Source organism: Barbus barbus (genome assembly GCF_936440315.1).
Source record: "Barbus barbus genome assembly, chromosome: 21".
NCBI lineage: Eukaryota > Metazoa > Chordata > Actinopteri > Cypriniformes > Cyprinidae > Barbus > Barbus barbus.
Genome location: NC_136749.1, coordinates 15,519,517 through 15,538,973, shown reverse-complemented (window position 1 = coordinate 15,538,973; position 19,457 = coordinate 15,519,517). Strand labels below are relative to the sequence as shown.

At 36.7% G+C, this 19,457-nt stretch overlaps 1 protein-coding gene and 1 pseudogene across 2 annotated transcripts; one reads left to right on the top strand and one right to left on the bottom strand.

Moving 5' to 3' along the window:
• Positions 1 to 7,970: 7,970 nt before the first annotated feature.
• On the bottom strand, positions 7,971 to 14,873 carry LOC306887802 (GTP-binding protein 10-like; annotated as a pseudogene). The gene is made up of 8 exons (XR_013785956.1): positions 14,832 to 14,873; positions 12,713 to 12,906; positions 11,389 to 11,480; positions 11,053 to 11,197; positions 10,688 to 10,761; positions 10,211 to 10,255; positions 9,537 to 9,659; positions 7,971 to 8,922 (listed from the first exon to the last, which is right to left on the bottom strand). The product of XR_013785956.1 is annotated as a GTP-binding protein 10-like (transcript).
• A 406-nt stretch (positions 14,874 to 15,279) lies between these two features.
• Positions 15,280 to 15,708, top strand: LOC306887801 (protein FAM237A-like; the record flags this gene model as incomplete). Its single annotated transcript, XM_079445813.1, has 1 exon — positions 15,280 to 15,708. The coding sequence occupies one exon, from the start codon at positions 15,280 to 15,282 to the stop codon at positions 15,706 to 15,708; it is 429 nt and encodes a 142-aa protein (XP_079301939.1).
• Between the last annotated feature and the right edge of the window lie 3,749 nt (positions 15,709 to 19,457).

Below are 19,457 nucleotides of genomic sequence, written 5' to 3'. Positions count from 1 at the left end.
GGTTTCCCCCCCCCCCACATTTACTGTAATTGACAGCATACATTGTTGCATACGGAGTTCATGCGCGGTTTTTTAGACTCTGATGTAGCTCCACCTTTCCATTGATTCCTGATTACCAGTAAGATGTTTTAGTAACAATGTTTTGGACTGCTCTCACTTGTGTTTTCTAGGCCGTGATGTAAGTCTGTGTAAGCCTGTGTCTATCTAGGAACAATCTTGAAACAGCTATCCATGCCTTTATAACATCTCGGCTTGATTATTGTAACTGCATCCAGAAATGTAGGCAGCTGACTTGCTGCATTGATGCCTTATGAGGCAATGACTTTGTAGGCAGCGTTTTTGCACGAAGGCACCTCACAAAACTGTTTTTGGACAGGCTTCTGAGGCAGCGAAACGATTTAATGATCTACAACAAAATAGAATGAGTTTTGGTGATAACTAAACAAATATTTAATTAGTATAATACTAATTTCTCGCTAGAAATAACATCAAAAGTGTAAAATGTTAATCAGAAATATACATTTACACACAAAATAACCACCATCGCAACTTTCAGACGCCATCTCTATTTTTTTAGCTCTATTGTGGGATATCAAAGGCAGCGAAGGATACATCTATGCTGCCTTCAAAAATCGATCAGATGAAGGTATCTCATGAGACAGGAAGTGAAGCTAACTTTGGATTCGGACATGCCTTGATGCCTTCCTACCTTGGCAGCATGTTTCCGTTTTCGGATGCAGCCTTTGTATTCTGGTATTTCTCAGTTCAGAATGCAGCCGCTAGACTGCTTGAAGGGAAGCGAAAATATGAACATATTACACCTATTTTAATGTCCCTACACTGGCTTCCTGTCAAGTATAGGATTGATTTTAAATTTTATTGTTTGTTTACAAAGCCCTCAATAATCTGGCTCCTCAATACTTAACCGATTTGTTGCTTCCATATACCCCGTCTAGAACCTTGAGATCGTGTGGCCTTGGCCTACTCATAGTCCCTAGAGTTAAACTTAAAATCGTGGTGATCACGCCTTCGCTGCTGCGGGACCAAAGCTTTGGAATAGCCTTCCTCCCTTTATCAGATGTGTGTCATGATCGGCTGAAGGGAAGAGGAAACAAGATGCAAGTGAAATGACAGGGTTTATTGATGAAATGAAGTGAGACACCGACAGGACTGTGGTACTGGAGTGACACAGGAACTGGATGGGCTACACGGTGGAGTGGTGGTGAAGACAGACCCAACGACGACAGGGGAACTCCAGACACGAGACGAGGACACGACGACACCAACACGAACTCCTGATCCACACTCAAAAAAATGATTATCCAACACTGTTCAGTTTATTTTAAAAAATAATTTTCATTTAACACCAATATGTTAAGTTTCCCATTTATACAATTGCATTGTGTTAAACTGACTTGAAACAGTTACGTTTTGGCTCAACTCAATATTTTCATTTTGAAATAACAAATGATTTTACTTGTGTAACTAGGAAGTGGATTTCCCCTCCCCATCATGCTTTGCACAGGGCTGGATAAGCAGAGTAAATCTTGAAATAAAATGTTATTTTAGGCATTTTTTTATTCAGATGATAAAATTGGGAGACTTGTTAATGTTTAATGCTCTTTTATGTTTGTATTTAAAAGAGTTTCTGGTATGTTATTGCTTTGAGGGGTTACCATTGTAGTAAAGTGTAGAGCATGTGCTTGAGTGGAGGACCTCCTAACATGAAGCAAAGTTGTTTTAATAATAAAAAAAACAACTATGGGCATGCCATGGATGAAACAATACCAGCTTATGCTAATGCCTAAAGTTAAGTAAATCCAACAAATCTTTCTTTCTTTTTTTTTGAGTGTAGAAGGATGTCTGCCTGATAATTTATTTTCCAGTTAAACGTTTTAGTTTGAGTTCAACAAGAATAAAAAAAATAAAATAAAAAAAATCACTTCAATGTATCAATTTCATTTAAACTATATTTGATAAAATTGAGTTGGCCCAACTCAATTACATTTCATCGCATTAATTAGTTTTTTATGAGTTGGGGCTACACATATTTATTGGATGGAAATCCTGCCCTCAATTAAATTGAGTTCATAGAATGAATAATTTTTTTGAGTGCACGAACACCAGACGGGACACCAGATGACGAGATGACGACGAGATGACGACGAGAAGACTGGAACACTGTACGTGGGTAGACATCAAGAACAATCTGGCAGAGGAGAGGAATGAGAGAGAGGTATTTATGGTAGAGGAAATGGGCTACAGCTGGCTCAGTGATGAGACACAGCTGAAGGGAGTGAGTGGATGACGGCTCGGCCACGCCCCTGCACGTACAACACGCACACACATGACAAACCACGGGACGAGGTGAGACCGTGGGTAAGTGAACCGTGACAATGTGCCCCATCTATTAGTATTTTTAAATCTTATCTAAAGCCATATTTTTTTCACCCTGTCTTATAACATTCCTTAGTTTGTGTCCTGTTTTTTTTTATTGTATTCTGTTGATTTTATTTGTCTGTTTATTTCCTCGTTACTCTTTTATTTTGTTTGTGTTTTATTCTTTGTAAAGCACCTCGGTTGTGTTTAAATGTGCTCTATAAATAAACGTTGTTGTTGTTGTTGTATTTGTTAGGCTTTGTGTGTCATGAGGCCAAAGTTTGATTCTGATTCTTGATTCTGTGGTATATCGCTTATTTTTAAACCTATTTTTCATAATGTCTAAATATTGTTTTTGTATCTCATGTCCTCAGCCCCCACCGGATGTAGTTGATAAGTACAGCAGCACAGTTGCTGAAATTAATCAATTGTAAAGTTATTGTAATATGTTTAGTGTAAAAGATCCTGTTTTGGCTACTCATTTCTGTCTGATGATATGATTGGCCTTTTATCATTTTACTTAAACAATTACTTTTTTGTCTAGCACTCAATGCCCACAATTCTGATTCCCCTGCTGTCTTTTTTTCCTTTATTATATTTTTTCTAAAAGGAACTAATGATGAATGGAAGGACATTCCAGATATAAACAAAGGTAAAACTGTAGTATAAAACTACAATATTATCTCAAGAACTCAAATATATTTATATAATATATAATTTTTGAACCTGTTTTATTCAAGCATAGGCCTGTTTAATGTGAACTGAACTCTCTTGTGATATTAGGTTTAAATCTCAGAGAAGGAGACATCATGATGGTGAGTTCTGTTCCAAGACATTTTATCATTACAATATTGAATCATTCAGAACTCAGCATTAATAATAGTCTGCTTTAAAGCCTAATCAAAGGAACGCCATTCTTTGGGATCAGTACCATTGGGATATTCCTGTCCCCCATGAGCTGAGTGTGAATCTTAAGAAAACATGGATTTCTCACTTATAACTTTTAAACTTCGACTTTTAAATCATTATTTAAATTAACCTTTGATTTCCATGGTAATAGGTGTGAACAATAAAGGAGTCATTTTGAGAGCCTTTGAGCAGTTCAGACTGAAATCATGTTGACTTTAAGCCAAAACAGCAGAAGACATTTCTTACTTCTCTGTGGAGAGTCGTGACGGGTACAGTATGGTTCCAGTTAGCAATCCAAATACTGACTGATATTTTTCTCTGTTTGCCAAATATAAATAATATAGCTATAAAATAAAAATGTTATTTTTGAAAGTGTGTTTTTGTTGTTTTTAATGGACTAATATGTAGGAACTCTTACACTGAAGCCCAGAGCGTTGTAGTCTAGGCAAAAGAGTAGCTATTTTGAGGAATCTTAAAAGATTATTTTAATTTAAACTTTTTTTGTTTATTTTCTTTGCATGTTTGCTTTTGTTTTTTGTGTGAGTTATTTCACAAGTGAAGTTTTTGTTATAATATGTGGACTACATAATTTGACTAGCAGCATTATTAACATTACATTTATTATTCTACATGTATGTATGTGAATTTTCTCTCACACATTTTGCAGGTGTTGGTCATATGTCGGTCGCGCTTTTGCTGGAGTCTTTTCATTAGAAATGGCTGTGGAACAAAAGGCAGTGTTGAGCATGAATTTCTCCATGCACTGGGATTTTGGCATGAGCAGTTAAGATATGACAGAGATTATTATGTGACCATCAACTATGAAAACATCATTAAAGGTTGCTCTATCATTTATTTCTTTATTTTAAATTGTTTTTTTTATTATTATCATTAATTTGTTTTACTGACCCCAACACTGAAGTGTGTATTGAACACTTACCAGCGCTTTCAGTAAATAAGCCATTCCTTATGAACATTAACCTTAATAACTGCACTAGTCTTTATTTTCAGGGAAGGAGAGCAGTTTCAAAAAATACAGTGAGAACCGGACCACCACCCAGACACCCCATATGACTACTACTCTGTGATGCATTATGATAAAAATGCCTTCAGCAACGGTAATGGATCCACAATCATTACCAAGCGTCCTGAATTCCAGGATGTGATTGGTCAACGACTGGACATGAGTGAATATGATGTGATTGAATTCAAATGTAGTGAGTATTTCCCACATTGTACTTGTGTATTCTGTGGCTGAAAAGGTTTTTTTTTTTTGGAGCCTTATCTTCCATCATGTTTAATTTGCAACAATGGCTCAATGACATTATTTTACATATTGTACCAAAAAGGGAGAATAATATAGTGCACGTGATGAAATAATTTTGTCTCAGACATGTTTATTTATTTGCATTACAGATTCGTCCATCTCTTTCCTTGATCACTGTAGTTTTGATGATGAATCTGTGTCAGATGAGCATCTGTTATGGCTGGCAGAGAGTGAAGTCAGTGAGTGGCATCAGTGTGACTGACCACACATACTTGGGCAAAGAAAAAAAAGGGTGAGATCTGTTAGTCAATCTGTGAATAAAAAGTGCCTGTTTTGACTATGTACGTTTCCACATAAAGAGACTTTAGGATGAAAGATAAACTGTATTTTTATTGCCCAAAAAGTAATGCCACACTTCCAACCACAGTTGCAATCACATTGGATGGTACAGTTACACATATCTATACACATTTTAATGTCTGCAGGGACGTCTTTCTTCATGCACTTCAGCACTGAGGGCAGAAACGAGGGGGACACAGCCAGAATGGAGAGCAAGACAATGACCCCTAAAAGAGACTGCAAAGTCCAGTGCCTGCAGTTCTACTACTATCACAATAGTCATGAGTCTGACCAGCTCAACATCTGGATCCGAGAATATCAGAACGAAGCAGACAGCAGAGGAACTCTCAGACTTATGGATCAGATCACAGGGCAGTCTCTGTCCCAGATCAAATATTGTGCATATTTAAATAATAACAATAACAAACGTAGGCCTATATTTCAAGATGTTCCTCAAATGTTCTATGTTACTGACAGTTTATTTCTTGCAGAACCCCCTGGTAATTACTGGAAGCTGCATCATGTGCCACTGAATGCAAATAAAACCTTCCAAGTTGTATTTGAAGCCCGTAAAGGAGCTGGAAATTCCAGTGGAGGATTTTCACTAGATGATATCAATATTTCAGAGACTGAGTGTCCCCACACATGGCAGATAAGAGACTTTGAGAAGGTTTTGAGCAACAGTGAGAGCACTTGGATGTACAGTCCGTTGTATTACTCCAGTGATGGTTATCGCTTTCAGGCTCGCTTAACTCTGAATCAGGCTTACCTTTATATACCGGTATATGTTCGTCTGGTGTATATGATGAACAGTTGCAGTGGCCTTGTCCATGGAGACAAATAACCCTCCAGATGCTTCACCAGAATCCACACATGCAGAAAAGAATGTCCTCTGTGCAAAGCATCACCACTGATCCTACTTTGGCTTCTTCAAGTGAGAATATTATTTGTATTTGTATATATATATATATATATATATATATATGCGCACAGCATTTTACTTAGCTAAAGATCACAGTCATCATCTCTGACTTTGAATGGCCATTCAAAAGCCATATGTCTTTTTGTAACAGATAGAAGTACATACTTGGACAATCCTCCAGTTATCGATCTAAAGTTCTAATCGGCAAAGAGTCTGTGTTTGTGGATACTTGGATATATTCATATTACAAAAGGAAAAAAGATCTCACTAGAAGAGTTTATCAAGGTTGGTGACATATTACTCTTCACCATGCAAGGTAGGTTTTTGTGAAGTACCTTCAGAGAACAATTTCATCCTAAATAAAACACTGTATTAGGAATAATTCCACAGAATTATAATGATAAGATTCAAATGTGTGACTTGCAACATTCTGATAACATTTAAAGAATTGTTGCTTACAAATCCAGAATACTTTGTCGTAGATATCTCAGGGCTACTTCAGAAGAACACTCTACCCTGCCCTAAAGTGACAGTGAAAAACTTCAAAGCTACAAGGTGAATATTGTTTTAACTACTGTTACACAGCCTACAATAGTATCCAGCCGCAGACCCATAGTGACAGCAATCTCAGATTGGAGATTATAGACTTCAGCTATCCATGTTTCCCAACGGTCTGCAGTCTGTCTGCATGGAGCCCAATTTTTCTGTACTCACAGATGCAAGGTGAATGTTGAGGCAGAAGAGTCTACTAGGTGATAGTGTGCATGTATCAAACTCTCAGCCGTGGTTGAGTATACTTTGACAGCTGGGCAGAGGGTTACTGTTCGGGACGGGTTAGGTGATCATCAGCTCTGCCCTAACTTCTGGAGCCTCATTCATAAAATATTGCAAATCAATTTGATTTTATGATTCTCTCTCAAATACACATTTGTGTGATTCATAGAATGAATGTACGCACAGAAAACGCATGTAGGCCTCTCTTTCAGATGTGAAATCTATGAATCACAAATGATCTTGAATCTGCGGGCAACTGAATGGTTTCAGCTCTCTGCCTTGTAAACATTTGTTTTACACAGAACACACACACACACACACTCTTAGATCAAATCTGTGCATACCCACACTTTATAAATGAGGCCACTGGTCTGAGACTGCTGGGCTCCTGTCCTGAAATTGTATTATCTCATAATAAAAGATAATCTCACTAAAAGAAACTTTTTCAAGAGTGATGACGCCATACTTCTCTTCAGCATTCAGAGTAGGTTTTGTGAAGTAACTATCGCCGGGATGCTGGAGCCTCAGCGTCTCGGGCCGAAGTTACCTATCCATTCAAGTGAAATATATAGTATAATGTCTGAGTGTTTGAATGTATTGTGTATTATGTGTTTAAGATATGTGAGGGTACGATGTGTATTTTGTTCATTAGGCGTAGTGGATATATGCACAACGTGCTGGTTAACATTAGCCACTACATTGTTAATTCATTTTCATTATAACTACAATACACGTTTGATTTAAAGTATTTTATTTAAGGTTAGGTTACACAGTATAACAAATATAACTTACCTGCTTGTAATACACCAGGGACCAAACGTGAATTGTTTTAAACCCAAAGCATTTAAGATGCTGTTTTATGTGCATAATGCGATCAGAAGTGCATATGTAAGGAAGTAAACTTACCTGTAGATTGGTACACCACGGGGTGTGGCCTAGACTATAAAATGGCTGCCGGAGTTGTACATGTGGGTCGCCAGTCGTCGTGGTCAAGGGTCAGGTTGGTTTGTGTGGAGGGAGTAAGCAATAGAAGCTTGTGCTTAGAAGTTTGTTAATCAAACTACGCAACTGTTGTTGTGGCTAAAGTCCAACAAAGAGACTTGTAAATATTGTTTTTGTTTTGTTTTTTTGCTTGTTTTGCTGTGAGATCTGTACAATAAATTCACCTCCACTGGAATTTCCTGTCACCGTGGTCTTATTATGCCTCCGACCGCAAGTGCAATCTCTAACACTGCCAAGTGCCAATCTCTTAGCTGATACAAGACAATAAATAATTAACTCATTAACGGGATAAAATGCAGTTCAAACTAGTTTGGGGTTTTGGATACCAAACAAAACATGTCTTCTCACAAAATCTGTTAAAAAGACTGGATCCACATTCTAAGGGTAGAAAAGATTTAATAGTACATGCAAAATTTATAAAGACCAAAGCATCTGCAACCCCTGAAACAGCCCACTGTCAGAGTTTATCATGAAAAGGAGACTACATGCCCTGGTTTGGCCAGCAAATCACCTGCAAGGTTTTAGCGGCAGATGGTGGAGCTGTCACTTGTCTGCAGGTGAACAAAAGGACATGAACTTTTACGATAGACAAAAAATTATTTTCAACTTATTTCTGACTTCATTGCAAGTGTTTTGCATGGTTTTACTCTGGTACAGAATAATCTAGCATTAAACAATCAGTGAAGGTATAAAAAAAAAAAAACTACATCACAAACAACAGCATGAAAAATCAGCAGATGGCAGTAGAGCTCTGATTTTGTTACAAACCCCCTGTTGACAAGTTCCAAAAACACCTTTAAAACCAGCAGTCTAGACCGGCATTATCAGACTGGGAGAGCAGCTAAAACCAACTTCAAGCAATGCATTATATGAAAGTTTACCCAGACACAAAGGTCAGCATTTTGGTGTCAGAATGCAATATTTAAACACATATCAGGCACAGATGCTAGTCTATAAAATACAGACTGATTTATCAAGCAAAATATGTGTTGTTTGTGTTCTGTTGAATGCGTTTTAACAGCATACTGCATGTTTCACATGTCCGCAAATGTTCAACAGTATCCCTGACGATCATTTAGGGGCTGCCATACCTAAACCTCTATGTGGGATCTCAGGTTTCTTGAGAAAACCCCCAGCTAGGTATGGATGAAGTAGGAATCTCCTTTCTCAACTTGAGTAGCCTCTCACTGCGCTGACCCTCAGTTTCTATGACATCCTGCTCCTCAAGTGATTGGCGGATGAGGGACTTGAGGAAGGGCAGACCAAGCCCAGTTGTGGCAGAGACTGGGACGATGTGCGTGAAATGCATTAGGCTTTTAGGGATGACATCCTCAGGAAAGAGACAGCATCACTTAGAGTTATCAACAGAGGAAAACTGCACGTACACAGCCATCAAGTGTAATGCAATGAAAATCACATTTGGCCTGCACTTCAGCAAAATTTTCTTGTGGCAGAAACTCGAGACTGCCATAATAGTCAATAAGAGTACAAATCACTGACCTTCCCCTTTGGGAAAATTACAGTACACATATTTGTTTAAAACATGGCCCTTTTAACAGATGTAATAAACTGCTTTTTAAATGCAATGGAATATGCTGAACTGCTATCATTCTGCATGTGTGATGGATAATAGTTAAGGCCTTCTATGGTATCTCCTTTGAAGGCATCTTGAGTAAGACATCTCCATATTTAACAAAGTACATACATACAAAAGACCTGATCTGGAAGCAATGCGACCCGTTTTACAGAATACGGAACCACGAATTGTAACAACAATAACAACCACTCAATTGATAAAAGCATCTACTGTCATCATATGAATTTTCTCTAACGCACACACTGTATATATAAAATAACACAAAACAAAGTATAAAGGCAATTTGTGACTGATATGCTTAAATGGCCTATATAATAAATAGCCTGTTCACCTCTAATAAAACCTACCTTCCTGGCTTTCCAAGTGAGCTTCCAGTTCTTGGAGATGACCCTGAGCCCCAGGGAGGTCCATCTTATTTATGACCAAGATCGCTGGCTTGCGTAACATCTCCTCCTTATATAACTCCAGTTCTTGATTAACAGAGAAAATCATGAGCATTTTATCTTCCTGCAAAGCTACCTGAAAAACTTCCTGCAAAGCTACCTACGCGCAAAAATAAAAAAAAATGTTTTTGGCATTGAATCGTTCACTCAGGAGATTCCAATGGTGAAACGAGTCTTTATTAACTGAGACACCGACTCCATTGAATTTTATTTTATTTTTATTTTGTTCAAATGAATGCATATTTTTAAATGACTTAAGCGATGAACATTTTGTCAGAACCACTAGTAAATAATGCTTTTTTTTAGTTTTATAATATATATATATATATATATATATATATATATATATATATATATATGCAGCTCTAGTTTACATGTTGTTTATTACTGCATATAATTCATTAAAATAGAAGTTTAATTTCATAAAGTACAAGTTGATTTCAAAATGCACCTACATTTTTTTGCATTTTTCAGTTGAATAAGACTATTTTTCCCTATATTTCATTATTGAGGATTTAAAAAAAAAAAAAAAGTCTAAAAATCTTGTCTCGTCTTGTGGGATTAGTGTCTCGTCACACCCCTAATAAATACATCTTTCTTCATCATATTTATTCTCATACAGCCTAAAGCAACAGAACAGAAATTGTATCATGTTCATCAGCAGCACAGCACGTGAGTGAGAATAACGCAATATCTGCCTTTGATCTCGTGGGTATCTGTTCCACTTCGAGAGGGCAGAACTGTCTGTCTTGACTGCGTTTATTTCAGTCCTCCCCTCACTGCAGCCACCTACTCGCCTACATTTCATGTGAGGCGCATCTCAAACAAGCCTTTTTTTGCAATCGCAATATTGCGATACTGATAATAACGTTACATCCCTTATATATATATATATATATATATATATATAACACATGATAATATAAAAAAAACATGATTTTGGAAAATTTTAAAAAACAGTTATCGGTTTTTGCAAATAAACTCTTCATATATATAAACTTCAACTTGTTCAATACGTTGGCTTCACTCGTTTGTAACTGATTATCAATTCTCACAGGGGTAGTTGGCAATCCTTGGTTTAGCGTAAGACACGGCAGTCAGTAATGAGGATTTTCCTGCATTGGGAAACCTGTCAAAAAATAAATAAATACAAGCCCTAATTAACTAAAATATTTGATGTGTGCAAAATACACTTTACTGGAGAGAGAAAACAAGAAATGAGAATGGTCACAATTATGACACTTCTGAAAAAAATAATAATTATATACCAAACATAGTTCATGCATTATGTATTTTTAGTTTATCCATTATTTTGTGCATTGTTCCAACATCATTTTAGCTCATGTGCTTTACTTTGTAATTTTATGCCCTTTTTTTGAGAGCAATACTTTCTCAGTCCATATTCTGTGTCGACACTCACCCTACAAGTCCAAGATCTGCGATAAGTTTAAGGTACAGCCGTATCTGTCTGGATTGACCTTTACTGGGTAAGAACCCGGAGTGAAGAGTGCCACCATAACCCCGTTTGGCCACCAAAAGTCTGTCTCCTTCACAGTTCAACTCACCTAAAGAGAAAATAAAAAAATAAAATGACCATTAGGTAAGACATACGGAGTACAATATGAAAGAGAAAAAACATCACAAGATGGCATGTGTGATATAAAAGTGGAAAGGTGAAAGAATGTGTAGAAAAACAAGTCAAATAAAACGCGTAAAAGTGATGTGAGAGACATGACAGGTGTGTAAATGAAATTACCTAAGATTCTCCCTTTGTCCGTTGCAACACTGATCCCAACAGGTGCAAAGACCTGGGTGTCCTCTCCTTTAGCCCCTCTCAGAGCATGAATACTGAAAAAAAAAAACATCACACAATGCTTTACTTACAGTCTCTACTCTACAAAATCAGCACAAAACAAACCAGACTCAATATTCCTCAAAACAATTAAACATTGCGTATTTCTGAAGAAAAACGTGAGTAGAAAGATGACAGGAAAGCACATTCACCACATACTAAGTTACATAACTGACATTTTTACATTGTGTTGTATAACAAATAGGGTTGCAAAGGGGTGGGAAATTTCTGTTAAATTTCCAGAAATCCCTGGAAGATTCAGATTTCCAAAAAATCCTGGAAAGTTTCCAAAATTCCTGGAATGTTTCTGAAATTTACTGGAAAATGTCCACCTTTTTGCAACCCTAATAACAAAGCAATTATTTGTGATATTTGTTCATCAAAACAAAATGAACTGGTCATCATTCTAAAAATAAGTATACTTTTATGCACTTTTCTGGTAGTGCAAAAATAAGCATTTCACTAAAAATTCCTCACATTTGACGTGTGCACATTCTCTCAAATCATTTACACTTTTGCACATTTAAACCTGACATGATACGCATGCAAATCAAAGACGTTGTGAACAGTTGTTCTACTGGCAGCATGCAAACCATGTAATTCTTCCATCTTGTCAAAATTTGAACAGGTGGAAGTCAAGATGTTCAATGAATAATGTCTTACATTGCAATCTGCTCCTCATAAAACCTCCCTTGTATGACTCTTAAAGACTTGGAATACAGTAAATGGGTCTTATAGACTACATTCTGGAACTTAACTTTTGGGGTCACCTGTGCTGTTTTGTTATATAAAAAAGAATCTTGGAGACGCATCATTCCCTCTGCATGGAGCAAGTAAGCTTTCACGGCATCAGAAAAATATAGCTCCTCACATCAGATTCACCAGAAAAAATAATGACACGCACAACACATGTTTCAGAGTTCTCACTCTGACACAAACCATCAGTAGAAGAGATCACACAATCTGTTACTGCAAAAATATAATAGGCCCCTGTGACATGTTGCAAAGTCATCTAAATACAAAATAAAAATATAATTTTAATATCAAATATTAAAAATAAATTTTAATTTAATTTTAATGATCTTGTAGATTTAAAACACAATAATACACTGAAAAAAAAAATGTTATTTTGCTTATAATATAGGAAATTCCTATTATTGCCTTCCTATATTACTGACAATTGCCATTTCACTCATACATTATACGCTTTATTAAAAAAAGGACTCACCTGCTGTTTGAACCAACACCTGCAGTGAATCATTTGTTAGGGTGCTTGTCCTTTATTTGCTTCAGTGTAATGCCTTTTTTGGCCACCACCAAAACATCTCCACCATTTCCTCCATGTATCCCTAAAGGGGGCAAACCCATTCCTCCACTCCCACCCCTCACATAAAGTCGTATATTATCCACAAAGTTGCCATACTGAAATAAAAGAGACAGATAAAGTTAGTAGAAGGTTATGTTCGTGAAACTGTTCATATTTCACTTCTGAATGCATGAAAACTGTCAAGTAAAGACAAATAAAAACGATGCCAGTACAAGTTTTCTGTGACACTGTTCAATTATTTGCATATTAGTCTGTGTCTAATATTATGGCCTAAAGGATTTCAGATTTACCTGTCCCTGCACATTCAAAAATATCTTAATTTATGTTCAGAAGATGAATGAAGGAGTTCGAAGGAACGACATGACGGTGAGTAATTAATGACAGAATTTTCAGTTTTGGGTGAACTATCCCTTTAAGGGAGGCATCTTCCCCCATTTTACCCATGAAGCACTACAAACAATGCAATCTAATTGTATTTTCTTAATTTGATCTAATTCCTAAGTATTATTAAGCATACCAGTTCTTCATACGCACTTCAAAAAGGTGAGGAATGAGCAAGGATACTTTTATTTTGTGCTGTGGGTCCTCAGGACTAGGACTGAAAACAACTGCTCTAAAACTGCGTCCAGTCACGTTTTCGTTTGTGATGTAGACAAACCATTAATTTCACATACTTCACACGAGTGGATTTATTAAGAATGTTTTAACACATCCAACCTCAATGAACCCCCAACAGTATAAATAATGTCCCGGTTTGACCTGACACTTGGGCGAGCAGGAAATTCCATTTGACGAGCTAAGACGCAAGAAAAGACAACCATTGAAGGATTATTAAATGAAAGAGAATAGAAGAATTCCCAATCCCCCTCGTCAACATGACGCACTTTGTAGCATACTCAATTTCATTAATGGTTTGTCTGGGCCCTCTGGGGTTAACAAACGTCAAGATTACAACAGAAACACATCAGGAAAATTACCTAGGCTACTTATTCACGTCATCCTACAACTGCTGACCTACAGTGAGATTAGCCTATGGAAAATGCATTTATCATTAATTTGTGGAAATATTAAAACCGAGTTATGGATAACGCTAATTATGTCAGCTTGATTTCTACTAATCAGCTAATATGCTTAACACGTGATAAAGGTGTTTAGAGTGTAGCTTCATGTTTTCAACAGTAATTAGTTAGACGGTAATTTGCTACACGATCTATTAATGACAAACTGAGAGCATGTGAAGGTCGGGCTACTACTAGTTAAATGTCATTCGATAAACTCGCCAACGTTACCAACCTTCCAGAAGCAATCCCGAAATAACTCCCCAAAGGCAGTGATTGAAAAAAATAAATAAAATAGTCTGTTTTTTAGTTACAACATTACTGACTCTGCATCGTTGAAGTGAATATGCAAACACGTGTGCTCTTCCGGAAACATACCAATGTGTGCTGTGATTGGCTTAAAGTCCTGTCCATTACACGTGTTTCCGCCTCTCTCAGTCAGCATAAGATATATGATCTCTATGAGGGAGCTTGCTCACATTTATCTGCGCACATGAATTCTACTGCCAGGTTTTAAGTATCCCTTGTCATAAATAAAAAAAGTATTTGTATTTTTGTAAACAATTTACACTTTTCAAAAGGGACTGAATGATCTGCAATGCGAATTAACAATGTAACTGAATAAAAATAAAAATTACAAAACGTTTTGTTATGAAGTATAATTATTTGTATTTCTTATTTTATTACTACGTTTTATTTGTGTTATTTATTTATTTATTAGCCACGATTTTTTTTTCTTTCTTTTTTTTCTAGCAACTAAAAAAATCTGCATTAAAAATATAATGAAATAGGCCTACATTTAGCCTATTAGGCTATGACTAAGTTCTTAAGTAAGATTATTTAGGTTTTGTCTAGCCTAACTGTCAAATAATAATAATAATAATAAATAAATAACATTATAGGCTAATCATGACCTGTAAGTGCTTGTGTTCCTCAGATTGTAATTCAATTATGTTCCTCACGTCAGGTGGTTTGTAAGTGGAATGGGCTTCAATCAACAGCATGACGCTTGAAACGTGGGCGCGCAGCGCTTTAAAGGTCTCTGTAAATCGCAAAACACTCGCTCAAAGCCAATTATTCACCTCAAAGGTATGAACAGAAAAGGATCCACGGGACAGAAAAGACCGAACTAAACATTGTAAGTGAACTAGACTATTTTACATGTAACCATTTCACTTGCTCTGGTAGGAGACAAACGGCTTTTTGTTGCTTTATCAAATGTTTATTGTTGTTTTACGTGCCATTTTGTTTATGGTTAGTAACTATATACATATAAATGCTGAAGACACTCTGGATTAAGCTACCTAAATTTACACACTGTGTTTATTTACTTTGTGTATTAAATATGCAACAGTTTTCAAGTCATAAAATATTTCACTGTTGATTCCAAAGGTTCCAATGGGACGATTAATGGAACTGTTTGACGGCCAGTGGTGGCGCCTTCTGTTAGTGTGTCTGCTGATGCTCGCCTTCGCGTCATCGTACACCATACCCAATCTCGAGATACTCAACACCGAGGGCACAGGGGGCGGCAAGGCTCCCGGTCAGCTGGGCGAGATAAACCGCGAATGCTGGGACGCTTCCTCTCTGGCAGTAATACAAGCGCGTAAATTGCGCGTTGCAGAAACAGTAGCTGGACTCTGGGACTTTATGACATACTTGAGCGGGTCTAATCAACCCAAACATCAAGACATGTTCATTGAGCTGGCGCAGGTCTTTTGGGAGAGGTATGTGGATTGTGTGCTGGCACGCGCGCACGGACTGGGCAGAAGGGCCAGTGCGTCCAGGCAAGAAATCATCAAAGTGTTAACTTATCATTCAGAAGGGATGAAGATCTAGATACTTTATTGCGTGTTTAACTTTTCGTGTCTGTCAAATATAGAGATGGAATGTATTTCTTTGTGACTTTCGTCTGTCAAACTGCAGCTAAATTAGCTTGTACAAATAAATGTCGCTCATTGTGTTACAACGCTGTTATAATACATGCCAACCAATATGTATTAGAACATATATATATTTAATAATGTGTTGGCTATACCTACGCATTTCCAACATGTCCCACATCTTAGAAATATAATTTCTAATGATAAATTATAATAAGAAAAGACCATGCACCGTTACATTTTACATACAGTGGAAAAATAATTAGGTGATAATAAATATCACCTAATTAATATCATAAATATATATATATAATAAATATAACCTAAAATAACCATTAGGTGATCATTTTCAGCTATGGGAACAGGCCTAATAATTTAAAGGGCATACAATTAATTTGTTTAGATGTAGAGTAAAAATTACATACTACACTTGGGGCAACACAATAGTCAAAATGAACCTTGAGTTCAGTGAGTTATACACCATCATTCTGGCAGATCCCTGCAGTGCCACAACAGCCCCAGATAATAATCACAATAAATCACAATGCCGCAAATCAACATCCAATTAAGGTAACAACTGCCCAATTACCTAGATTTCACTGCTGGTTATACCCTGTATAATTGTGTATGGGACAAATAAAAATCTTGAATCTTGAATTACAGTAAACAACTACCAGTGCCAAATTTAACACAAAGCTCTGATGTATTGTGTTGAACTTGTTCAGAATCTCAGATCAGTGAAGGTGGGTGTACTAACATTTTCTCGCACTCATGATTCTCTTTTGATTAATTTTAGTGATTTTTGTGCCATAATTTCTCTTTGCTATTTTTGTGCAAAAGGTTATTTGATGTACAGTGTGGCACAATAATTCATTACTGTCAGTAAAGTATAATTTGTGCAGTGACATAATGAAAGATGATGTTATTCCTTGATTCCACCATCATATTTATTACATCAGTATGTTCAGTCTGAAGGTGTCAGGGTTATTGCAGTTAACTAATTAAAATGGTTGACAATTGAAAACAGGGTGAGACAGTTGAAACTGAGATTGACACGAAAGATTTTGTATAGGAATGAGCCAAAGTATTTTAAAGATTATTTTAAGCTTATTAGGAACTCTCATAGCTATTCAACTAGAGGTAGTGCCACAGACATAGTTCCTTGTAGATTTAACCTGTTAACCCGCATCGGCCCGCGGGCGGGCCGGAAGGGCGTGGTCGGGCGTGGTCGGACTTTTTATTACCTTTGTTTTAGAACAATATTCAATCAATTATCATTAACTATATATCATTTGAAAGCTAAAACACTCAAGATTAACGATGTGAGCTTGTTTTTGAAATCAATACACCAGAGAGGAAAGGGTTAACAGAAATGCTGAAAGACCGGCCATTTAAAATGAACAAAGCGAACCGCAGTACTCATGTTTGATCGCCAATAGCGCTGGTCAGCTCAGACTATTCCAAGACACACCAGCATACATTTCAAGAGAAGGGTCCACTCTTCAAAATGCATCCACTTTTTAATCCAAAACAACGAAAAAATAGGGGAAAACACGATAGATCCTCCTTTGTTTACATAAGCGATTCGAGTTATAGTTATCGATAGCGTCCATTTTCCAATAAATATCGATTATAATTCGTATTCCAGCTTTGAAACGCCATCTATTTCCAGCAGAATCGTCTCTTCCGAGTAAGAATAGCCCTCCCTCGTCTCTCTCCTTCAATCGCAGGAGCTGTTATAACCCGGGACAGTAAGCGCGTCCGTGAATGGGTCAGCGAGGTGTCAATCCGGACACATCACAATAGGGGTGTTTGAACCCAGCCAATGCCTCGCCAGCACAGTTTTGATGGATGGAAGTGTTAGCCAACCACAAGGACGTTTACAGTGATTGACAGTTTGAATAGTTTACGTAAGATTGTTTAGAGAATAGCTCGGCGTATTGTCCGTGTGTTTTCGTGCGCTCTCGGGTTACGCATGAAGCGTACACATAATGGCGTCGCAGCGCTACACAGACTGGCTATCAGCGAACAGATGTTGTCCAAAGCTCACATCTGAATCTCTCCATCGTGGATCTTCGACTTGAGAAGTGTTTCTGTGGCGTTTGGTGGTGTTTTGGAGGACGTGGGGAGAAAAATGGCTAATTTAGTAGCCGAATACGCGCTGAGATCGCTGGGAAGCGTGGATAGCATTAGCACGTAAGTGTCTCCACCCTCCTCTTGAATGTTTATGTGTCTTTATCATGTATTTGCAGCTTTTGTTTCATGTTAGCTGTTTTAGATTCTAAAAATGACAACGGAGAGGGATAATATGAGGGGATTACATGAGTTTTGTTCGTGTGGGTGGGTGGGTGTGTTTGTTTGTGGGTATGTCCCGGTTATTGTGTGTGTGTGCGTGCGCGCGTGTGTGTGTGTGTGTGTACAAAATGTAAACAGTGTTGCAAGTTTGATTTGTTTTGCTTACACACTTTCTCACTCTTTTTCTCTCACTCTTCCCGGTCTTTTCAGAGGTCTGGTGAATCCAGATGGTCAGAAAAAAAACCATTTTAGTGGCTGCTAGAGCGTCTTCCTCCACTGTAAATACTGTAAATAGTTGTTTTTTTTTATTATTTAGTAATATTAGTAATAGTAATCTATTACTATATTAGTAAAATAGTAATATTCATAATATTCACCATATAAAATAAATAAAAAATACAAATGTTGTAAAAACAATGTATTTTGCATGTTTTGTGTTTTCACTAGTTCAAAAATGATCAAATCTGTTTTGGTTCACTGTTTTCATTATTGGAATTGTTCAGAATAAAGACTGTTTAGTTATGTTCAAATTCTGAAATAGTTTTGTGTTTTTTTGTGGTTTCATTGGTAGAGCAGTTCTGAATTGATATACATATGTAGTATGCAGTGTCTTATGGAGTCTCTAAATAGCATTTTTGAAAGGATTCCTAGACTTTTCTTGAAATAAAATATCCAAATGACTTTTCCAAAGCTTTTCTTGAAATGAAATACCATAAAGATGTACTTTCTGTAAGTCTTTACCTATAAAAAATTTATTATTTCATATTTTATTTCAGGAAATATTTAGGCGTTTTTTTTCAAAAATGCCATTTGTAGACTAACCAAATGACTAAATGAGTCAGCACTACAAATGCTGTTCAGAAATAGTTTTTTATTGTGTGTTTTGGTGGGCAGAGCAGTTCTGAATTGATATACATATATGTATTATGTAGTTTTGACTCATTTGGACATTTGTTTACAAAGTGTCTATTTGGGGTCTCCAAATGGCTTTTTTGAAAGGACGCCTAGATTTTTTTTAAATAAAAGCTTACAGAAACTACATTTTTGGGAGTATCATCCTCAAATTTGAATCAAAACATGGTCAGATGTTCAGCTTTATCTTTATGGTGTTTTCAGGCCTTTGGCATGAAAGTCTCATCCATTTTTCCCTTAGTGAGCTTCATTAAAACATATCGCGAGTCAATTTCATGTATATTTTACCTTGTTTTACTCTATTGCTATACTAATTTTGAGTTATTATGACTCTAGAGTAACAAAGGATCAAGTGTCTAGTTTCAAACAACACCAGATTTTTAAATATAGACCTTAGGGTTCAAGAGCTACAGACATTTTTATTTGGTTATATCGTTTTTTACAAAATGCTCAAAAATAGGGGCGCAGGGTAACAGGTTAAGAGCTGTTCTGGGCAAA